This window comes from Coregonus lavaretus (genome assembly GCF_964263955.1).
Source record: "Coregonus lavaretus genome assembly, contig: HAP1_SCAFFOLD_266, whole genome shotgun sequence".
Lineage (NCBI taxonomy): Eukaryota > Metazoa > Chordata > Actinopteri > Salmoniformes > Salmonidae > Coregonus > Coregonus lavaretus.
Window position 1 is genome coordinate 259746 of NW_028164896.1, and position 24978 is coordinate 284723.

The 24978-nt window shown below is 44.4% G+C and overlaps 1 protein-coding gene across 1 annotated transcript; it reads left to right on the forward strand.

The window, feature by feature from the left end:
• Positions 1-7926: 7926 nt before the first annotated feature.
• On the forward strand, positions 7927-10930 carry LOC311116478 (olfactory receptor 1F1-like; the record flags this gene model as incomplete). Its single annotated transcript, XM_084191558.1, has 6 exons — positions 7927-8073; positions 8432-8484; positions 8685-8906; positions 9374-9490; positions 9852-10049; positions 10675-10930. 6 exons carry the CDS (start codon positions 7927-7929, stop codon positions 10928-10930), a joined length of 993 nt encoding a protein of 330 aa, XP_084047684.1.
• Positions 10931-24978: the final 14048 nt, after the last annotated feature.

Genomic DNA, 24978 nt, shown 5'->3' on the forward strand with positions numbered 1-24978 from the left:
GGCTGCAACGTTCTGGATAATTCCAGGGGTTTGATGGCACAAGTGAGGAGCCCAGCCAACAGCGAGATGCAGTAGTCCAGACAGGAGATGATAAGTGCCTGGATAAGGACCTGCGCCACTTCCTGTGTGAAGTATGGTCGTACTCTATGGAGTCACTGGTTTGACGTCTGCAGAAAATGACAGGGTGTTGTCCAGGGTCACGCCAAGTTTCTTTGCACTCTGGGTGGGGGACACCGTGGAGTTGTCAACTGTGATGGAGATGGCTTTGAGCGGGTAAGCCTTCCCCGGGAGGAAGAGATGCTCCGTCTTGTTGAGCTTGAGGTGGTGGTGGGTCGAGGGTCATCTGCATAGCAATGACAAGAGAAGGTAGAAAATAGTTTCCTAGGGTTAGAGCCAGAAGCTTGACATTTAGAGTGATAGAAAGTGGCTTTAGCAGCGGATACAGAGGAAGAGGAGGTAGAGGAGGGAGGGAAAGGATGATAGGTCCTCCGGAAGTTTAGTTTTTCTCCATTGTCACTCAGCTGCCCGCAGCCCTGTTCTGTAAGCTCACAATGAGTCACTCAGCCACGGAGCAGGAAGGGAGGGCCGAGCCGGCCGGGAGGAAATGGGACAGTGCGAGTCATAGGATGTGGAAAGGGAGGAGAGTAGGGTCGAAGAGGCAGAATCAGGAGACAGGAGGGAGAAGGATTTAGCAGAAGGAAGAGATGATAGGATAGAAGAGGAGTGAATAGTGGGAAAGAGAGAGAGACCATCTGGGTAGGGGCTGAGTGGTTAGGGTTGAAGGAAAGGGAGACAGAAAAGGAAACAAAGTAGTGATCAGAGACCTGGAGGGGGGTTGCAGTGAGATTAGTAGGAGAACAGCCTCTAGTAAAGATGAGGTCAAGTGTAATGCCTGCCTTGTGAGTTGGAGGTGACTGGAAAAGGGTGAGGTCGAAAGAGGCAAGGAGGGGAAAGAGTGAGTTGGAAAGAAATGAATCAAAGGCAGATATCGGGAGGTTGAAGTCTCCAAATACTAAGAGCGGTGAGCCATGAAAATGATCTTATCAAGGTGTCCAGATCATTGAGGAACTCTCTAAGGGTACCTGGTGGGCAATAGATGACAACAATTTCAAATGAGGAGATGGACAGGTGAGAGAGGGAGAAAATAATAAATCTCCACTTAGGAGAAATGAGTAGTTCTGTGCCACCACCGCGACGACCAGATGCTCTAGGATTATGAGAGAACACATAGTCTGATGAAGACAGGGCAGCTGCAGTAGCAGTGTTCTCTGGGGTGATTCAAGTCTCCGCCAGGGCCAAAAGGTTAAGGGACTAATTAACTCAGCATGTAGGGAAAATGTAGGGGGAAAATGGCGCAACAACTTCCAGAAAAACAGTTGCTTTCTAACTAGGGATTTCATGGCTAATTGAGGTAAAACAGTAATTCTGATCATACAGTAGATTATGCATTTGTGAACTACACATTGACATATCCAACCCAGAGCAGGAGACTTTAAAATACTTAGTAGTCGCCAAAGAGAATGTCTTTATGGTCACGCCCTGACTCTGGGGACTCTAATATGTTGAGCCAGGGTGTGTATAGTCTATTTATTTTTATTTTTTTATTTAACCTTTATTTAACCAGGTAAGCCAGTTGAGAACAAGTTCTCATTTACAACTGCGACCTGGCCAAGATAAAGCAAAGCAGTGCGATAAAAACAACAACACAGAGTTACATATGGGGTAAAAAACATAAAGTCAAAAATACAACAGAAAATATATATACAGTGTGTGCAAATGTAGCAAGTTATGGAGGTAAGGCAATAAATAGGCTATAGTGCAAAATAATTACAATACTATTAACACTGGAATGCTAGATGTGCAAGAGATTATGTGCAAATAGAGATACTGGGGTGCAAAAGAGCAAAATAAATAACAATATAGGGATGAGGTAGTTGGGTGGGCTAATTTCAGATGGGCTGTGTACAGGTGCAGTGATCGGTAAGGTGCTCTGACAACTGATGCTTAAAGTTAGTGAGGGAGATAAGAGTCTCCAGCTTCAGAGATTTTTGCAATTCGTTCCAGTCATTGGCAGCAGAGAACTGGAAGGAATGGCGGCCAAAGGAGGTGTTGGCTTTGGGAATGACCAGTGAGATATACCTGCTGGAGCGCAGACTACGGGTGGGTGCTGCTATGGTGACCAATGAGCTAAGATAAGGCGGGGATTTGCCTAGCAGTGATTTATAGATGGCCTGGAGCCAGTGGGTTTGACGACGAACATGTAGTGAGGACCAGCCAACAAGAGCGTACAGGTCACAGTGGTGGGTAGCGTATGGGGCTTTGGAGACAAAACGGATGGCACTGTGATAGACTACATCCAATTTGCTGAGTAGAGTGTTGGAGGCTATTTTGTAAATGACATCGCCGAAGTCAAGGATCGGTAGGATAGTCAGTTTTACGAGGGCATGTTTGGCAGCATGAGTGAAGGAGGCTTTGTTGCGAAATAGGAAGCCGATTCTAGATTTAACTTTGGATTGGAGATTCTTTATGTGAGTCTGGAAGGAGAGTTTACAGTCTAACCAGACACCTAGGTATTTGTAGTTGTCCACATACTCTAGGTCAGACCCGTCAAGAGTGGTGATTCTAGTCGGGTGGGCGGGTGCCAGCAGCGTTCGATTGAAAAGCATGCATTTAGTTTTACTAGTGTTTAAGAGCAGTTGGAGGCTACTGAAGGAGTGTTGTATGGCATTGAAGCTCGTTTGGAGGTTTGTTAACACAGTGTCCAATGAAGGGCCAGATGTATACAAAATGGTGTCGTCTGCGTAGAGGTGGATCTGAGAGTCACCAGCAGCAAGAGCGACATCATTGATATACACGGAGAAAAGTGTCGGCCCAAGAATTGAACCCTGTGGCACCCCCATAGAGACTGCCATAGGTCCAGACAACAGGCCCTCCGATTTGACACACTGAACTCTATCTGAGAAGTAGTTGGTGAACCAGGCGAGGCAGTCATTTGAGAAACCAAGGCTATTTAGTCTGCCAATAAGAATGCGGTGGTTGACAGAGTCGAAAGCCTTGGCCAGGTCGATGAAGACGGCTGCACAGTACTGTCTGTTATCAATCGCGGTTATAATATCGTTTAGGACCTTGAGTGTGGCTGAAGTGCACCCTGGCTATGTGTGTTCTAGGTTTCACTTTCTGGTTTGGTATATCTATGTTGGCCAGGGTGGCTCCCAATCAGAGACGGCTGTAGCTCGTTGTCTCTGATTGGGAGTCATACTTAGGTAGCCGTTAGGCATTCATTTGGTGTGGTTTCTTGTTCGTATTTGGTTTGTGTATGACCATTGACTGTCACGTCATCGTTTTGTTGTTTTGATCGTGTGATCATTAATATAATAAATATGTTCGCCTTCAACGCTGCGCCTTGGTCCTCCTCTCTCACCGACGATCGTGACAGAAGAAACCACCAAGATTTGACCAAGCAGCGTGTCCAGGAGCCATCGCCAGGGAGATCTCTAGCAGATCTCCTTCGCCTCCTCGACTGGGTCAAGCCGAGTGAGGAAGAGAAGGGCTTGACATTGTGGCAGAAGGGCGAAAGGCTGGCGAGGGACATGGAGACCTGGTCCACGGGTAGGAGAGACGGCCAGAAAATTTTTAGGGGGGGGGCTAACGCCGTGGACGACGGGCCAGCAGGAGACCGCGGCAGAGCGGCCCAGCGGATTGGCAGAGGAGGCCGCCAGGTTACGGGGGCCACTGGTCGAAGAGGGGGTGGAAGGTCTAGAGGCACGGCGAGAGGTACTGGGGTGTGTTACCAGTCCAGTCCGGCCCATTCCAGATCCCTGCGTAGGACCAGTGGTGTGTGTCCCCAGTACGGTCCGGCCTGTTCCTGCTCCCCGCACCAAGTCAGTGGTGCGCTTCGTCAGCCCGGCTCGGCCCGTTCCTGCTCCCCGCACCAAGTCAGTGGTGCGCTTCGTCAGCCCGGCTCGGCCCGTTCCTGCTCCCCGCACCAAGTCAGTGGTGCGCTTCGTCAGCCCGGCTCGGCCCGTTCCTGCTCCCCGCCCCAAGTCAGTGGTGCGCTTCGTCAGCCCGGCTCGGCCCGTTCCTGCTCCCCGCACCAAGTCAGTGGTGCGCTTCGTCAGCCCGGCTCGGCCCGTTCCTGCTCCCCGCACCAAGTCAGTGGTGCGCTTCGTCAGCCCGGCTCGGCCCGTTCCTGCTCCCCGCACCAAGTCAGTGGTGCGCTTCGTCAGCCCGGCTCGGCCCGTTCCTGCTCCCCGCACCAAGTCAGTGGTGCGCTTCGTCAGCCCGGCTCGGCCCGTTCCTGCTCCCCGCACCAAGTCAGGGGTGCGCTTCGACAGCCCGGCTCGGCCCGCTCCTGCTCCCCACACCAAGCCAGTGGTGTGCGTCGTCAGTCCGGCACGGCCCGTGCCTGTTCCCCGCACCAAGTCAGGGGTGCGCTTCGACAGCCCGGCTCGGCCCGCTCCTGCTCCCCACACCAAGCCAGTGGTGGGCGTCGTCAGTCCGGCACGGCCCGTGCCTGTTCCACCGGTGGGTGGTCCGGCACCGGTCAGATGCTTCATGCCGGAGCTAGAGCAATCCGCTCCACCAGTGTGCAGTCCAGCTCCGGCCAGCGGGGCCAGACCGGACCAGGGGTACCTTGGGGGGTTGGAGAGGGAGCGGGGATCAGGCCCGGAACCGGATCAGCCGCCTAAGCGGAGTGCCCACCCAGTCCCTCCCCGGTGGTATTTGGTTTAGGGGGGGTACTGTCACGCCCTGGCTCTGGGGACTCTAATATGTTGAGCCAGGGTGTGTATAGTCTATGTGTGTTCTAGGTTTCACTTTCTGGTTTGGTATATCTATGTTGGCCAGGGTGGCTCCCAATCAGAGACGGCTGATTGGCCTGTACAGTGCCCAACCTCACTAATTGGTGGTCTAGGCACTGCATCGCAGTGCTAGCTGTGCCACTAGAAATCCTGGTTCGAATCCAGGCTCTGTCGTAGCCGGCCATGACCGGGAGACCCATGGAGCAGCGCACAATTGGCCCAGTGTCGACCAGGGTAGGGGAGGGAATGGCCGGCAGGGATGTAGCTCAGTTGGTAGAGCATGGCATTTGCAACGCCAGGGTTGTGGGTTCGATTCCCACGGAGGGCCAGTATGAAAAAAAAATCAAAATAATAAAAATAACGTATGCACTCACTAACTGTAATTCGCTCTGGATAAGAGCGTCTGCTAAATGACTAAAATGTAAAAATCTACCAACGTAGCCTCCCGCTGTGTCCCGGGTGTTTGTTCCTCCTGGCCAAGCGGCTTGGTCTTCGTTTGGTGGGATCTTCTGTCAGGAACGTTGAGAGACGGGTCGGACCAAGGTGCAGCGTGAAAAGCGTACATGTTTATTAACTCAAATAAACATACAACAAGACAACAACGTAACGTGAAGTCCAAAGGGCTATACACATACCAGCCTGACAGGAACAACATCCCACAATGCACAGCAGGCAATGGACTACTTAACGATGATCCCCAATCAGCTGGTAGAGCACGGCGCTTGTAACGCCAAGGTAGTGGATTCGATCCCCGGGACCACCCATACACAAAAAAAAAATAATAATATGTAAGCACGCATGACTGTAAGTATATTTGGATAAAAGCGTCTGCTAAATGGCATATTATTATTATTATATTATAAAAACAACAGGCCTCTCAAGGCCAGGGCGTGACAGCTATACACAGGGGGGTACCGATGCAGAGTTAATGTGCGGGGGCACCGGCTAGTTGAGGTAGTTGAGGTAATATGTACATGTGGGTAGAGTGAAAGTGACTATGCATAAATAATTAACAGAGTAGCAGCAGCGTAAAAAAATGGGGTGGGGTGGAGTGGGGCAGTGCAAATAGTCAGGGTAGCAATGATTAGCTGTTCAGGAGTCTTATGGCTTGGGGGTAGAAGCTGTTGAGAAGCCTTTTGGACATAGACTTGGCGCTCCGGTACCGCTTGCCATGCGGTAGCAGAGAGAACAGTCTATGACTAGGGTGACTGGAGTCTTTGACAATTTTGAGGGCCTTCCTCTGACACCGCCTGGTATAGAGGTCCTGGATGGCAGGAAGCTTGGCCCCAGTGATGTACTGGGCCGTACGCATTAACCTCTGTAGTGCCTTGCGGTCGGAGGCCGAGCAGTTGACATACCAGGCGGTGATGCATTCAGTCAGGATACTCTCGATGGTGCAGCTGTAGAACTTTTTGAGGATCTGAGGACCCATGCCAAATCTTTTCAGTCTCCTGAGGGGGAATAGGCTTTTGTCGTGCCCTCTTCACGACTGTCTTGGTGTGTTTGGACCATGATAGTTTGTTGGTGATGTGGGCACCAAGGAACTTGAAGCTCTCAACCTGTTCCACTACAGCCCCGTCGATGAGAATGGGGGCTATGAGTTGTCTTGAGCGGGTAGCTTAGTGGTTAAGAGCGTTGTGCCAGTAACCAAAAGGTTGCTGGTTCTATTCCCTGAGCCAACTAGATGAAAAATCTGTCGGTGTGCCCTTGAGCAAGGCACTTAACCCTAATTGCTCCTGTAAGTCGCTCTGGATAAGAGCGTCTGCTAAATGACAAAAAATAAATACAAATAAAATAAATAAATAATGATTCCATATACCAAACAATGACATAATTCTAAACACATCACTTCCCTGTGTTATTCAGGTGAGTGTTTTGGCCCAAAGGAGTGTTTGGCCCAGGTGTGTCCATCCCTGTGGGAGAGAAATTCTCCATCCTAGTGGTGGAGAAATGCTACTACAGCTGTAGGATCTTAATTTAAACCAGTCTCCTACAGCATGAAAATTATCCTGCAGCAAAAGGAAATGTGAATTATTATGTGGATGAGGTGATCCAATTAAGATCCTAAATCTGGACATGGAAGAACTTGACTGGCCTGTACAGTGCCCAACCTCACTAATGCTCTTGTGGCTGAATGGAAACAAGTCCCAGCAGCAATGTTCCAACATCTAGTGGAAAGCCTTCCCAGAAGAGTGGAGGCTGTTATAGCAGCAAAGGGGGGGAACAACTCCATATTAATGCCCATGATTTTGGAATGAGATGTTCAACATTACAAACTTTAGAAGCATTTTTTCACCTCAAATACACTACAAGTTTTACATTTCCTACTTTGCAGGAAAATGCTCCTAAATCCTATATCTGGACATGGACACCTTTATGTCAGCCCACCCCTCCATGATGACTTCACCATAGAGATCCTATTATTATACAGTATTATACATGTCATTCAGTGTTTCAGTGTTTCCCAAAGTGTCAACAACATTTTGGTTTTTGCCCTGATTCATCTAATCAAAGGCTTGATGATGAGTTGATTAGCTGAGTCAAGTGTGTTGTTGCAATAACTAAAATGTGCATCCCTTTGGGTCCCCGGGACCAGGATTGGGAATCCCTGATGTAACTCTATTGGCTCCACTAATGGCCAGCAGGTAGAGATGATAGAGTACATAAGCCTGTTCAACCTGCCCAGGTACTCACAGTAGACGTGGGCTGTCAGGTCCACCATATCACCTGAGGAGGTGGGTTCAACTTTACATCACGTTACATGATAAACAGTGGCTTTAGTAGTTGACGGTGTTGATGGAGTTGTTGACATTCTGGTATTTAGTTTGATGTCTGAAGTGAGTGGTTTAACCCTTTTTTTAGCAGCTGGTATCGAATGCGGTAACATTTAATAAAGTAAAAAAACAATTTAAATATAAAATGCATTTATTTTATTTATTTTTAATGTACGTTTTTGATTAACTTGGATAATTCTCTTTGCACTAACGATGCTTCAATGATGCTTGTGTCAACAGGTGAATTAATACACAGTTATGAATGTCTTTATTTTTATAATAATGTATTAATTGTTAATGTATTTCCCCAGATTACTACCAGCCAGAGGGAACCGTTAACACCACCAGTCAGGATGAGCTCCCTGACCTCTGACGTTAACCAGACAGAGAACATCAACACCATCATCCGACCCCCTTACTTCTTCATCAGTGGTTTCATAGCCATCCCCCACATGAAGTACTACTACGTCTTCCTCTGTTTTGTATACATCATCTCTCTGGTTAGTCCATAGCTCTGGTCCAGGGTGTTACTAACTAGCTCTGGTCCAGGGTGTTACTAACTAGCTCTGGTCCAGGGTGTTACGTGCGGCCAGCATCAGCTAGTTGGTCCAGTTGATAAAACTCAAAAGTTGTTCACTTTCATATAGAAGTAAAACTTAAGAAAACCTAATATACATTTCAGCTGAACTATGTTGGGGCCTATAGCACCACCCATAGTCACTGGCCTAATGCATGTACCTGCATTTCCATTTTGGGTCATTTCTGATGTGTGTGTGTGTGTGTGTGTGTGTGTGTGTCTTTTTGTGTGTGTGTGTGTGTGTGTGTGTGTGTGTGTGTGTGTGTGTGTATTGGGTCTAGGTGGGAAACACCTTCGTCATGACTGGCATCTACGTGGACCGTAGTCTCCAAAGGTAATCAGACCTCTTTTATCTCATTAACATAATACAGTATAATACTTCCTTTATTGGACATTCTATAAAGGAAGTATTATAGTTCCTTTATCCCCTGGCCTTCATAGACATGTGTGGGAGCATGCCCTGGCCCCCAATCTCCTTTACATGACATTTATATTAATATTATTAGATATTTATGTTATGATCTTACCTTACAGCCCCAAGTACATTGCTGTGTTCAACCTGGCCTTCACAGACGTGTGTGAGAGCACGGCCCTGGTCCCCAAACTGCTGGATATGTTCCTGTTCAGCAGACAGCTCATCTCCTACGACCAGTGCCTCACTAGCCTCTTCTTCATCTTCCTCTTCCTCACCATGCAGTCCTTCAACCTCACCATCCTCTCCTATGACAGGCTGGTGGCCATCTGCTGCCCACTCAGGTCTCAGATAATAAATCAAATCATTGACTAAATTCAAATTCAAAAAGCCTACATTATGTGACCCTTATGGGATAAATAACGTATTTTTAATTGAATGATTTGATTTATTTGACAATTTATTCAAAATTATTTTGTAAATGTATTAAATAAAAAATATGTTCTAACACACCATATGTATCCATATGGATACACTGTATTTAAAATATATAGAAGGATATAGTTACCTGGCAGCGGAGCCACCTTCATCACAGAGGTTTACCCAGGGTGAGGCTTGGCCATTGCACTCGGGCCGTGCTGACTCCTGCAAGTTCCCCAAATGTGGGAATCTCGACTGAATAATTATAAAACCATTGAGGATAATAACACGATAAAGTTGAACAGATTATTATTTCCCACAGAGATCCTATTAAATTACTAGAGGGGCTATGTCATCAACCCTCAAAGTTCCATTCTAGTGTTCTTTCCAGGTACCACATGATGGTGACTCACAGGTCCATGCTCCGGCTGACTGGGGCTGCCTGGACGTTTGCTGTGTTGATGCTGTTGATCTCTGTGGGCCTCATCACCCGCCTCTCTTTCTGTAGGTTAGTATGTACCATGTTGTAGTGCAATGACTCTACAGCAAACATAGCTTCTGTGAATATAGCTTACTCTGATAAATCAAATCAAACTGTTTGTTTCAGTCGTAGTGTACGAACCTCCAGTCCAATAACTTATTGGTGCTGGGTACGACAAATAAACTCATGAAATGCAGACTTGATAAAGAAGTTCGGGTCAAAACCTTGCACAATAAACATTAAGGACACCTGCTCATTCATATCAGACATTCCAGTGGATAAGGAGGTGAACCTGAAACCGGTGGAGAAAATGTTGCTGAAGACACATTTCTGTTGTTCGCTCTGATATCTGCACAATAAAAATGTTGTATAATGTATTGTATTGTAGGTCTCTGGTGATCAACAGCTACTTCTGTGACCACGGTCCCCTGTTCCGTCTGGCGGCCCCCTGTTCTGATGTGGTCCCTAACATAGTGATGAGCCAAATCAACACCTGTATAGTCCTCTATCTCCCCATGGTCTTCATCATATCAACCTACATCTGTATCACACACGCCCTGTTCACCATCACAGTGCCCCAGGACAGGTGAGAAGTAATCCAGATTGGTATCAGTAAGTCATGTCAAGACAGTAAGTAGCCTTGTCCAAGCCAGAAAGGCCTACATACTGATTGGTGTGAGGCCTCAGAAATATGTTGTTAGAGTGATGGACTTGTTAGAGTGATAAATACTGGGAAATATTGAGAATACAATTAAACTTACTGGATAGATGATCACATACTGTACTGGCACACATTCTCTCTCCACCTCTCTCCCTCCACCTCTCTCTCTCTCTCTCTCTTTCTCTCCGTCCACCTCTTTCTTTCTTTCTTTCTTTCTTTCTTTCTTTCTTTCTTTCTTTCTTTCTTTCTTTCTTTCTTTCTTTCTTTCTTTCTTTCTTTCTTTCTTTCTTTCTTTCTTTCTTTCTTTCTTTCTTTCTTTCTTTCTCTCTGTCTCTCTCCCTCCATCTCTCTCTCTGTCTCTCTCTCTCTCTCTCTCTCTCTCTCTCTCTCTCTCTCTCTCTCTCTCTCTCTATTACCCTCTCTATTTCCCTCTCTCTCACTCTCTCTTTCTCTCTCTCTCTCTCTCTCTCTCTCTCTCTCTCTCTCTCTCTCTCTCTCTCGCTCTCTCTCTCTCTCTCTCTCTCTCTCTCTCTCTCTCTCTCCTTCCCAGACTCAGAGCCATTAAGACATGCACCTCACACCTAATACTGGTGGCCATATTCTACTTGCCTGTTATTTTAACATACGTCCTCCACCCCATCATACCAACCAACGCCCGGATCATCAACCTCTCCCTGACCTCGGTACTGCCACCCATGCTCAACCCCATCATATACGTTCTGAAGACAGAGGAGTTTAAGGTATCGGCCAAGAAGCTGCTCAGAAGAGGGGCCCAGAGAACTGTGGCGCAGGTCAAACCAACATGAAGTACTTGAATTATTTATCTTAAACATAATATATTTACAGTGCCTTCAGAGAGTATTCATACCCCTTCGTTATGCCACATTTTGTTGTGTTACAGCCTGATTCAAAATTGATTCAATATATTTTTTCCCTCACCCATCTACACATAACACCCCATTATGACAAAGTGAACACAGGTTTTTAGAAATGTTTGCAAATGTATTGAAAATGAAATACTGAAATAGCTTATTTATATAATTATTCACACCCCTAAGTCAATACATGGCAGCAATTAAAAGCTGTGAGTTTTTCTGGGTATGTCGCTAAGCGCTTTGCACACCTGGATTGTTCAATATTTGCACACTATTCTTTTAAAAATTATTCAAGCTCTGTCAAGTTGGTTGTTGATCATTGCTAGTCAGCCATTTTCAAGTCTTCCCATAGATTTTCAAGCCAATTTAAGTCAAAACTGTAACCAGGCCACTCAGGAACATTCAATGCCATCTTGGTAAGCAACTCCAGCGTATATTTGATATATGTTTTAGGTTATTGTCCTGCTTAAAGGTGAATTTGTCTCACAGTGTCTGTTGGAAATCAGACTGAACCAGGTTTTCCTCTAGGATTTTGCCTGTGCTTAGTTCTATTCAATTTATTTTTTATCCTAAAAAGCTCTCTACTCCTTGCCAATGACAAGCATACCCATAACATGTTGCAGCCACCACCATGCTTGGAAATAGGAAGAGTGGTACTCAGTGATGTGATGTGTTGGATTTGCCCCAAACACAACGCTTTGTATTCAGGACATAAAGTTAATTTCTTTGCCACTTTTTTAACAGTTTTACTTTAGTGCCTTATTGCAAACAGGACGCATGTTATGGAATATCTTTATTGTCTATAGGTTTCTTTCTTTTCACTCTGTCATTTAGGTTAGTATTGTGGAGTAACTACAAAGGTGTTGAGCCATCCTCAGTTTTCTCCTATCACAGCCATTAACCTCAGCAACCGTTTTAAAGTCACCATTGGCCTCATGGTGAAATCCCTGAGCAGTTTCCCTCCTCTCTGGCAACTTAGTTAGGAAGGACGCCTGTATCTTTGTAGTGACTGGGTGTATTGATACACCATCCAAAGTGTAATTAATAATTTCACCATTCTCAAAGGGATATTCAAAAACACATAACACCCCATTATGACAAAGTGAACACAGGTTTTAGGAAATGTTTGCAAATGTATTGAAAATGAAATACTGAAATAGCTTATTTAGATAATTAGTCACACCCCTAATTCAATACATGGCAGCAATTAAAAGCTGTGAGTCTTTCTGGGTAAGTCGCTAAGAGCTTTGCACTGCTGGATTGTTTCCCTCCTCTCTGGCAACTTAGTTAGGAAGGACGCCTGTATCTTTGTAGTGACTGGGTGTATTAATACAGCATCCAAAGTGTAATTAATAACTTCACCATTCTCAAAGGGATATTCAATGTCCGCATTTCTTTTAGAATTCAACCGATCTACCAATAGGTGGCCTTCTTTGCAAGGCATTGGAAAACCTCCCTGGTCTTTGTGGTTGAATCTGTCTTTGAAATGCACTGCTCGACTGAGGAACCTTACAGATAATTGTATGTGTGGGTACAGAGATTAGGTAGGCATTCACAAATCATGTTAAACACTTTTATTGTACACAAAAGGAGTCCATGCAACTTATTATGTGACTTGTTTAGCACATTTTTACTCCTGAACTTATTTAATTTTGAATTAATTTGTAAACATTCCTAAAAACGTAATTCCACTTTGACGTTATGGGGGTATTGTGTGTAGGCCAGTGACACAAACCATTTTAAATTCAGTCTGTAACACAACAAAGTCAAGAGGTGTGAATACTTTCTGAAGGCACTGTATATTATGTCTATAAGCTTTTTATAGCCATTCAAAAAAATAACAAATATCAGCGTGACATCATGATTTAATGTATTTAATGTATATTTAGACATACTTATATTTAGAAGTACTTGAAGTGTCGAGTTTATTTATATCTCCTTTTTGCTCTCTCGTTTGCTACCTTTATTTTTACATGTTTCGTTTTTTGTTTGGAAGAAAGCTATGTATATAATATAATAATATATAATATGCCATTTAGCAGACGCTTTTATCCAAAGCGACTTACAGTCATGCGTGCATACATTTTTTTTTTTTTTTTGTGTATGGGTGGTCCCGGGGATCGAACCCACTACCTTGGCGTTACAAGCGCCGTGCTCTACCAGCTGAGCTACAGAGGACCAGCTGAGCTACAGTTATGATGTGTGATGTGTTATGTTCACTTCAACATACCTTGGCAGTTACTGTTGTTTGTCCCTCTTGAGTCACAGTAGCAACAACATAGCCACTTCCTCAAATCTTTCATTCATTGTAAAGTTTTTTTGCCCAGGAGGTCTTTGTCGCGCAATTTTACATCTACATCATCAGCAAGCTGTCAAACTATCGTAAATAAAGCACAAGCTGCTACACACTGTTTATCAGTCCCCAAAATCACTAGCTAGCTAAGTTCCATCTCTGTGTTTGTCAATAACGCTAGCTAGTACAAGTAGCTAGAACAATGGATTCACTTTTTTCAATGCTAGTTAAGGATACTATAGTTATCACGTTTCTCACTGGATTTATTAACTACAAAAGTGCCACTCTGCACACACATGCTAGTTCTGATCCGACGTTAGTTAAGCTGTAGTGTCGAGTAAATGTTGCTAATTATGCCGTAACAAAGGAGTCCGCTTATACTGAACTTTGATCATACGTTTTATTCATATCACAAGATTTCAGCATAAGTTTACAGATGTCTAGAGCATCCGGAGAGCAGTGTCCCAAAAGAATATGTCTGCTCTGCCCTTCTTTGTTTAAACCCATTACTTATAATATTCTCCAAAATATGGGTGGCTCCCTCTACTGTCCAATCCCCTGTCTACAACACACACTCCCTGTCTTCTATGGGGCGTCACCCTAAAACAGCTCCCTCTGAAACTAAATAAACATCCTCTCAGGTTCCACTTGAAAACATTAGCAAAGTCATAATTCTTAATACACTACATATTTCCCCCCTTCGAGACTAACTAAAAGTCTCGAAAACAAAAATAATAGGATTATGACAAGTAACAATTTCTCTTATTGAGTATCTTTAACATTAAACCAAATCACTTTTCTCTGGAGTGTAAATACCTTTCTATGAAATATGAACAAATCTTTATGAAGTGTGAATACATTACTATGAAATATGAACAAATATTTATGGAGTGTGAGAGCGAAAAACCTGTCTGGCAGCCTTCTCTCCAAATACCCATCCATCAATCAAGACAGTAAAATTCTCTCACGGCCCCTCTGCCCCAGGCAACCACCTAGGTACTCCAGATCAATTCATAAATCTTTATCAATGCATTTGAAACTATGATGCCATTAAATACACATGAAAGCCCCAGCAAACAAAATACTATCCAAAATGTCCACTCTCAGGCTGGTCGACCCATCGGACCCTACGGTGGATTATCTCTATCCCTGCCTAGACTTCATGTCCCTAAGATTCCATGAAATAAACAAAAACATCTAAGATCCCCACATGTATTCAATAACATCAAATATCATTCTACAAAAATTAATACAGAAAGAATATGACACAAATTATGTATTACACATGCAAATATGTCTATATTTCATTGCAGACACTGGAATGTAGTCCACTACACTTCATCTCCTCCGCAGTGTCGACTTCCAATGCATCTTCGATGATGGAATTGGAACATTTCCACACCTTCATTGTTCCATCTCCTCCAGTCCCCTCCTATTGTCCTTTCATATTGTCCTTGTTTGAGTATTTCAATCTCTACATATTCCCCCATATGCTTCTGGAAGAAAAGAAAAGACCAAACAGTATCTTTTGCAAAACAACACATTCAAATTAAAACATCAATATCAACTAAGAATATAAAATGATATATAAATGATATATGAAAGAATATAAAAATGATATAAAAATGATATATGAATGATAGAATAATGTCATTCATTCATACATTTCCCCCCTTTGATTCATAACAAAATACTAAAATCACACTAATATTGAAAAACATTTGAAAAATAATCAAATAATCAAAAAGGATATTTATCCATCAATACTCCATCCAGTCCTACTTGTCCCTCTTCATCCAGATCAGGAGCAGTCAACAACGGCATCTGAGTGTTGTCTCCAGGCATCACAACTCCAACCCATCTCAATATCATATCTTTCGCAAAGGTCAGTAACAAGATACAAAAGCAAAACATCACACACAGTGCTATCAAAGCTGCTACTAAAATCTGAACAATCACTGCTCCCACTGGGCCTAACTGATCTTGCAACCAAGACTTCGCTGACCATCCAGCACCTTCAGATCTACCAAATGCATCCCTTATATTCTTCAATGCATCTATAACACTAGTGATATTATCTGAACTATCTGGAATCAAAATATAACAATCATCCCCCGTCAAATTCATAGCCAAACATAAGCCACCTTGTTTTGCCAGAATATAGTCAAGAGCCATATCATGTTTTAACAGCTTCAGTCTGTGACTTCTTTGAGTATTCGACAGAAGGTTAAACCCTCTTATCGTTTCATTTGCAAAACCCTGCAAAGTATAGGTCATATTATCAATATGATCTTCCCAAATTTTACACCATACCATGGAAAAATCCCCACTTCTCTCTTAGACTTATCCTCCAATGATAGGCTTCCCAGACTATGAAATTCCTCTAAAATTGGTGCTGGAGCTATCTGCTCCCTTGTAATCAAATGCGATATATTTATGGCTTTAATAACTATCAATGTTGAAAGAGTTAAATTGCTTCTCACTGTCGTTATAATAGGCTGAAGTGTTGATGTCCTTGTTGTTACTTCATCCATTCTCCCTAAGACTTTGAACTCTTTACTTGTATTTCCATCTATCACCACTAGTGTCACTCTCTCTTCCTACTAACATTGAAACTTAACTAACTGTCCTAGAGTTCCTTCAACCCTAGTTCTCCTAACTTTTTTAATCTAATCTTTTCTCCTAACTTTTAAAAACCCTTCCACTGATTTATTCACAAAATCCCTTTACTACCAATTTTTAGAATATGTGATCGGGTAATCCCCACCTGCTTCTGACTTCTTTACACACAGACTTGGCAAACGATTGAACATCTTTTAGCCTAGTTTGAAATCACTTGGTGTAGGAATGTAACCAAGAATAACAGTCACCCCTTTTAACTTAATTTTTCAGACAGATTGTCTAATAGGCAGTCTAATAGATTGTCATAGGAAGGAGGACATTATCTTTTCAAGCAAATATGATTCCCAAAAACCCTACTCTTTTAAAATCTTCTACCAGACAGCCGTCTAGTGTACATCTTATTGTACAGTTCAATTTACACAATGCATCTCTTCCCAACAATGCAATAGGTATATGTTCTGATACCAGTATGTGTATTTTAATTTCTCTTTGATTTTTATAGCAGAGCTCAATTGGTTCCTTAAGAGTAATCAACTGTTTTACTCCCTCAAATCCCTATCCTAATTAGTTAATTTTACATAGTGAGATGTTTAACCTCATTAGGCTGAACACAGATAAAAGCTTTTCCACTATCACTTCTCATAGTCCTCTTATTTTCACTTCAATTGTTGGATATTTTTTTTCTTCTCCCTAATCGGTGCTATCAGCTGACACCCCCCTTCGGATCTTCTAGGCACTCTAGAATCCTTGCTCCTTTAAGGGTTCACCTGTCCTCCAGATGATCTTCACTTGCTCCTTTATCTTCCTCAGAAATTCCCTCTATTGTTTCCTCCTGGCACATTGCACTCACAGGCAAAGTGACCAACCTGTCCACAATTATAACACACTTCTGAAAGTTGCTGGAAGTGTGTCTGAAACCTTCCTCCTCCTTCTAAGCCTTCTCGTCCTTTTCCTCTCCAATTCTGTGTCTGTCCAGAAACTGGCTGTGGATATGGAACAACTGGAACCGCTATTGGTGGCTGATACAATTGCATTTGACCTTGTTCAGTTGAAGTTGTAGCAGTGATTGTTGATTTTGTGCACCCTGATTCTGCATAACCAAAGCTTGTTTCTTCTCCTTCTTATTCTCCCCCAGCTGTATTTGATTGAGTTTTCTGAGAGTTTCTTGGTCCTGTTCTTTCTGGTTGTGTTCCTTTTTTCTGTACAAATCCACTTGATGGGCTATATGATCTGTATAGACATCTTTTGTCATGCTTCCAAGTCCAACCACCTCTGCCAGTTTACTCCTTACTGGTGAGGGCAGTCCCATCTGCAATTTAGCTCTCAAAATTGACTGCTCAATTTGACTCACATCTGGATCATTTCCAGTAATATTTCTCCACACTTGATGAACTCTTGACACATAGGCTCTCGGATTTTCTTGTTGTCCTAGTGGGTCAATCAGAATGTTATCAGGATGTACATTTGTTGGAAATGTATCTTTCAATGCTCTCCACAGACGATTCCTACTTGCAGCCAACAATTCAGGGTCGTTCACTGCAGTCCCCACATATCTATTCAGTCCCGCTCTCTGAAAAATGTCTTCCATACCTGGAATCCTCAGGAGATTAGCCAAAAGTCTCTTAATGTCTCCTATAGCAGACTGTGTTCCCACCGTAATTTCTTCCAATTTTGAAATCCAAGGATAGGCTCCATCTTGAAGAGTAGGCAGATTCTCAAGTATATCTGACATATTGGTACTTTGCAAAGGCTTATATTCTAAGTTTCGACCTCGAATGATCACCGGCATAATTTTCTTGCTAGTGCCCTCTTTCCTTGGCCTCAATGTATATTTTTTCTCAGATTCTTGGGATTCTTTTCTCAGCAATTTCTTCTTCTGTATCGTCAGCTTCTTGAGTTGTTCCTCCAGTTCTTTTACTTCTCCTAAACTATTCGCTTTATCCAGGCATGATACGCATCGGTCTATATCTCTTTCTATTTCTTCTGTGCTAGTCATTGCTGGATAAAATCCTCTTGAATATGAAGCACCCTTACTCTCCCACTCTTTATCGCTGTCTTCATCTTTGCTTTTATCTGAACTCGAATCTCTTGTATTCTTCTTCTTCAAACATCCATCACCCTTTTTTTCCGCTCTTGCCAACCTCCGTCTGATCACAGGGTCATATCCACCCATGATCTCTTCTGGATCACTCTGATCATCATCATCATCATCATCATCATCATCATCTTCATCAGGTTCCATTCTCCTGAACTTCATTCTACCCTTAGTTTCCAGACATCTCGGTTTTTTCTTACTTCTGGAGTTTGGATTCATTTTTATGGTCGTTTCTGCTTGTCCTCTCTCTATTATTCGTTCATCTTCATCTCTGATGCAGTAATCACCCTCCTGAACAATCACTGGAAGCTGAGGATAGACGTCCTTAAGCTCTACTTCTTCCTCATAAGGTGGGGGTCTTTTTGCTGAATCCGTATGTGAGAAAGGTGTACTGACTTCTGCCATTAGTTTTTCTGTCGCCTTTCCTTGTTTCACCATTCTCTCTATACCTTTGTTTATTTTATCGTTGGCATCTTTTATCAGTTTTTGTCCTTCATTCTTGAACAACTTAAGAACACCCAGCTCTCTTTGTGTCTTTTCTTTACGTTGTTCCCTTTTTTTTCCTTTCTTTTGATCTGCTTTATGAATTGACAGAAGCACTTTCATTATGTTGATTACATCAGGGTTAAGAGTCCCTTCCACTGGCCATGGTTGTTCAATGTCAGGCCAACGTTTGTTCCATTTTCCAGATAACTTCGCAATACCATTAACTAGAGGATTACTATTTTGTACTATATCAACAGGTGTAATTACCTTCATAGTCCTGATATCCTTTTTCCCCATTGTAACAACTCTTTTATATTCCTTTATTGTGAATTATTTTTATTATTTTAGAATATATAGCTTATAGTGTCCTCCCTTTAATTTTTAATATAAACTAAAAAAAAAAAAATGAAAATAAAAATAATAAAAATTAATCAATAAAAAATTTGAATTTCAAAATAATAATAATTATTATATATATATATATTTTAATTAAACAATTAATCAATAAATTTATGAATAATCAAAACAAAAAAACAAAAAATTTATATTTCCTATTTTACTAATTTATCAATTAGTGGCTATCTTACCACCTTCAATCAGGAAAAGTACAGGAAAGTAGACAACTTCAGAGCAATCCAAAAAGAAAACACCTATAATCCAGCAACACTACAGTACTCATAAACCAATTATTTAATAAGCACCAAATGACCTCAATCTTACAGAATAATGTCAGTACTCGATTCCCAACGCAACTGTAATCAAACCCACTTATGCACAAAAACTCCAATACGCAATTACTTCAATTGATCAGTCTGTTGCCAAGTCCCTTCCAAATTGTCATAACATCAAATATCCTGTAGGGGAAGGCTTTTGTAAACATGACAGTACTAGCCTGATATTTGACGAGATCCGGTGCAGCAGACTCTGTCACGTCACACCCTGTCACGTGATGTATATGTCAGCATTTCCTCTCTTTCTCTCTCTCCTCTCATATGACAAAAGAACAAAGAAACAGACAAGAATTTAGTAGTTTATGCAGTCACTGAGTTACTTTAACCATTCAATATTCCTCCAGTCACATTCGCGCTAAGAATTAACTCAGGAATCGCATAAATAGCTCAATAACATTTTTATTTTATTTATTTAATTATTTTTATTTTTAATCCGTCAACATCTCTCTCTCATTTATCAATTCAATAGGTCTCAAGAAAACAGTTTCATCTTCAAACAACAGCCGATGTAACAACCAGAATAAACCATTAGACTCTAAATCTCTACGTTCGTCTGCGTCTCCCCACAGCACAGTGTAGCAGAGGAGTGACCTATTTACCCCTACGTCACTCTAGTGTCGTAAAATCATACGCATGCGCAGTACATTCATCACTTCGATTTCACAGTGGAAGGAGTTCTCTATCAGCTCTCTTCACTCCAGACAACAGAACGTTAGCAGTCTGCTATACCTCCTCTCTTTTACCCTTATAGACAAACAATAACACTTAACAGAGCTCACAAAACATAGGGCACCAAACCCACACTAACTAAACACACCTTTTGGTGGCTCGTCCCATTCCTATGGACCACCAAGGAAAAAATATTAAACATAACCCGCATCAAAAATTGGCATGTAGCAAGAATTAGCATTTAGCATTAGCATTAGCATTAGCATTAGCAGTAGCATGTAGCATGAAGCATAATTAGCAGGCCACGTTAGCATTTCTCCCTCCGCCGTGCCGTAAAATGTCTTTGTTAGCTAAATTTGTGCTACCACGAGGACTGTGGAATTGACACGAGAGATTACATCAATCAAATAATTAGTCAACTATTAGCTGAGAGGCAACATGCATTATCAATATACCACGGCCTCCAGTCCCCAGGACTCACCTAAACACACCCAACGCGTTATTAGGATTTTTGGCCCACCTTAGAGGTCGCCTTTATCACGGGCTTCCGTTGATCCACAGCGGTTCTAAGTTACATACATCTGCCTTCCTTATTCCTCTCAATCGATTGTTCTTGAACTCTTATTCAAGCAAAATATCTCTATAGACACTCAATAGGCACTCCCCCCTTTTGCGCTGTTTACCAGTGCAAAGAAATTTAGAATGGTTAGGCCAGACCCTTAGTCCACAGCAATAAAAGCAACAGAAGCACACATCGGTCCCCTACGGTACATCTCCTGAGCGCACACCCAAAAGCTGACGAAGGAAACACACACAAGACCGTGAGAAATCTCACCTTAAGCCGGCGTCTTGAGCGAGAGTCACGTCGTTGCTCATGAATATAACACTGAAGAGACGCAGACCCGCCTCATCACTCGTCGCCAAATTTGTAGTGTCGAGTAAATGTTGCTAATTATGCCGTAACAAAGGAGTCCGCTTATACTGAACTTTGATCATAAGTTTTATTCATATCACAAGATTTCAGCATAAATTTACAGATGTCTAGAGCATCCGGAGAGCAGTGTCCCAAAAGAATATGTCTGCTCTGCCCTTCTTTGTTTAAACCCAGTACTTATAATATTCTCCAAAATATGGGTGGCTCCCTCTACTGTCCAATCCCCTGTCTACAACACACACTCCCTGTCTTCTATGGGGCTTCACCCTAAAACAGCTCCCTCTGAAACTAAATATACATCCTCTCAGGTTCCACTTGAAAACATTAGCAAAGTCATAATTCTTAATACACTACAAAGCCAACTCTGAAAGTTCAAAGGCGTTGTCACGCCCTGGCTCTAGGGACTCTTTTAAGTTGAGCCAGGGTGTGTAGAGTTTATGTTTTGTGCTCGTTGTGTCTAGTCTAGTTTTTGTATATCTATGTCGGCCAGAGTGGTTCTCAATCAGAGGCAACGAGTATCAGCTGTTGCTGGTTGTCTCTGATTGGGAACCATATTTAATCAGGTGGTTTTCCCACAGTGTTTGTGGGATCTTGTTCTGTGTTGGTTTTTACCTGTGGACGTCACGTATCGATTTGTTGTTTTGTTCATGTATCATTTAATAAATAAGTATGTTCACCTTCCACGCTGCGCCTTGGTCCTCTATATCCAACGATCGTGACAGAAGATCCCACCAATACAGGACCAAGCAGCGTGCCCAGGCAGGAGAGGAGAAGCGGCACCAACCGGGCAGTCGTCGGACAGGCGAGGGGCACCCCCAATACATTTTTAGGGGGGGGCACATGGCAGGGACGACGGGGCCACTGGAGGCAGATAAGGGGCGAGTTGGTGGACGAGGAGAGAAGGCCACCGGGTTACGGGAGCCATTGGTGTATAGAGGGAAGGAAAATGTAGAGGCACGGCGAGAGGTACTGAAGTGTGTTGCCAGTCCGGTCCGGCCCGTTCCTGATCCCCGTGTAAGGCCAGTGGTGTGTGTTCCCAGTACGGTCCGGCCTGTTCCTGTCCATCGCGCCAAGCCTATGGTGCGCGTCGCCAGCCCGGCCCGGCGTGTTCCTGCCCCTCGCACCAAGCCTATGGTGCGCGTCGCCAGCCTGGCCCGGCCTGTTCCTGCTCCCCGCACCAAGCCAATGGTGCGCGTCGCCAGCCCGGCCCGGCGTGTTCCTGCCCCTCGCACCAAGCCAATGGTGCGCATCGCCAGCCCGGCCCGGCCCGTTCCTGCTCCCCGCGCCAAACCTGTGGTGCGCATCGCCAGCCCGTGCCCGTTTCACCGGTGCCTGGTCAGGTACCGGTCAGCTGCTCCACACCGGAGCCTGAGCAATCCGCTCCACCGAAGTCCAGTCCAGCTCCAGCCAGTGGGGCTAGACCAGACCAGGGGCACTACGGGGGGGTTAGTAGAGGGTGGTGGTCAAGCCCGGAGCCGGAACCGCCTCCGAGGAGGAATGCCCACCCAGCCCTCCCCTGTTCGGTGATGTTTAGGCGCGGTCGCAGTCCGCGCCTTTAGGGGGGGGTACTGTCACGCCCTGGCTCTAGGGACTCTTTTAAGTTGAGCCAGGGTGTGTAGAGTTTATGTTTTGTGCTCGTTGTGTCTAGTCTAGTTTTTGTATATCTATGTTGGCCAGAGTGGTTCTCAATCAGAGGCAACGAGTATCAGCTGTTGCTGGTTGTCTCTGATTGGGAACCATATTTAGTCAGGTGGTTTTCCCACAGTGTTTGTGGGATCTTGTTCCGTGTTGGTTTGTGGTTTGCACCTGTGGACGTCACGTATCGATTTGTTGTTTTGTTCGTGTATCATTTAATGAATAAGTATGTTCACCTTCCACGCTGCGCCTTGGTCCTCTATATCCGACGATCGTGACAGACGTTCAAAGTTCCTTCATAGAAACCGCTCCTCCGTAGGTATAATTCTGTGGGCCTAATTCAGATAATGCGTATCATACTAACAAGATGCCCAGAGCTACATGTACCCATCGTCTTCATGCCCAGCGCTCTCCTCACCCTTAACATTTCAGTCTACACTTTCCTGTCCAATGCATGTACACAGCTTAGCCCGTTCCATAGCAAGCTGCTCTATCTATTGGTGAAGTAATTTAATGTCGAGCTAAATGTAAAAAAAAAAAAAAAACGATTTCAGAGGTTTAAAAACGGAAACAAAAGAATTGAACGATTGGAAAATAATTTAGGTTCCATCCCCTGGTGGTGACGTGTGTCCTTCGGTGCCATTTTGTTTTTACAACTTTCTCACTATCTATTACCAGAGTGTATCAGTCTGGCAGTGTTTCATCAGGAATCATATTACTAAACAGTCTAGCGGCGGGACCAAAGATGCTCGCCAAGGGGTTTACAATTTTGGAATATTGACAAGTGGCAGTTGGGATGAAAGTACCCATCGTCTCAATTCTCATTTTGCCCAAAACAGGCAGACTGGAGTGATCACTATCAATCACATCGGCAAGTGGCCACTCCATAAACGACCTAGGGGCCAAGTGTTCTTTCAACATAACATTGGTATTGTGTTGTTTTATGTTAACAAGTCCGAGGCGCTGTGTGATGGGCAGGTCTGGAGGTTGGCAGCTATGATGGGATAGAGTGCAAACAGTGCAGCTCTTCCGCAGCATGACAATTCTCCCTTGGCATTATAATCCCGTGTTAGTGGGCATGATTATAATCTAAACCCAACCTTCATGTAAATCTTCAAAAAACTCTGTTTTGGAATATACTGACTTGTTGACCAAAATTATCCTACTTACAGTTTTTAGTCAATTATGGCCATGGAAAGTTTTTTTTTTGTGTGTGTTCACTTACCCTGTCACGGTTTCGGCCGAGGCTGCTCCTCCTCCTGGTTCGGGCGGGCTTCGGCGGTCGTCGTCCCCGGAGTACTAGCTGCCACCGATCTATGTTTCATGTTCGTTTGGTTTGGTCTTGATGTTGTACACCTGTGTCTAGTTAGTCCTCGTTAGTGTTCTATTTAGTTCTCGTTGTGTGTGTCTGTGTTTGTGTGTGATTGCGCTTCTGTTTCGTGTTGGAGCTACATTTTCCCTCCAGTGTTTTGGAGAGGTTATTTTGCACATGTTTGTGCGCCGTTTGTTTTGTCGCCTGTGTGCGCCGTGTATTCGCCTTCGGGCTTATTGTGCTTTTGTCTTTTATGAATATTGCACTAAAGCCTTTGAACTGAGCCTCTGCGTCCTGCGCATGATTCATACACCACACCCACCTTCAGCACCCGTTGACAGAATCACACACCTTAATGGAATCAGCAGGATCGGCAGTGACGCCTGTGTCGCTCGAGGAGCATCTCCGTGGGCAAGAGGGCCAGATAAGACAACTGGAGACCGCTCTACAGGAGGTAATCAACACCTTGCACCGATGGGAGGCCAGCAGGGTACCCACACCTCCACCTACCCTGCCCACCCCATCGGTCGGTCCACCAGTCCCAGGTTCGGAACCCAGGGGGATTCGGCTCTCGCTCCCGAGGGCGTATGACGGAACAGCTGCCGGGTGTCAGGGGTTCCTCCTGCAGGTGGAGCTCTACCTGGCCACTGTACACCCGGTGCCCTCGGGATACGAGAGCGTTTCCGCCCTCATCTCCTGTCTCACGGGCAAGGCGTTGGAGTGGGCTAACGCCGAGTGGAGGAGGATGGACGCCAACTCCATCACCTACGCCGAGTTCTCCCGGGGGAGCGTCTAGTCCATTTGAGACAGGGGAGGAGGAGCGCTCAGGTGTTCGCTCTAGAGTACCGGACTCTAGCGGCGGATGCAGGGTGGAATGAACGGGCTCTCATCGACCATTTTCGGTGTAGCCTCCGGGAGGACGTTCAACGGGAGTTGGCCTGCAGGGATACCCATCTGACTTTCGACCAGTTGGTCGATATGTCCATCCGTTTAGACACCCTGCTGGCCACCCGTGGACGTCCCGAGGGGGGTCCGTCCATTCCGCCCTCCGGCACCTCCGAGCCGAGCCCTATGGAGCTCGGGGGTGCCGGCGCTAGAGAACGGAGGAGGAAGAGCCCGAGGGGGCCTGTCTCCTGCACCAAGTGCGGTCGTGGAGGGCACACTGCGGCCAGGTGCTGGGGAGGGTTCTCCGGGGGAGAAGA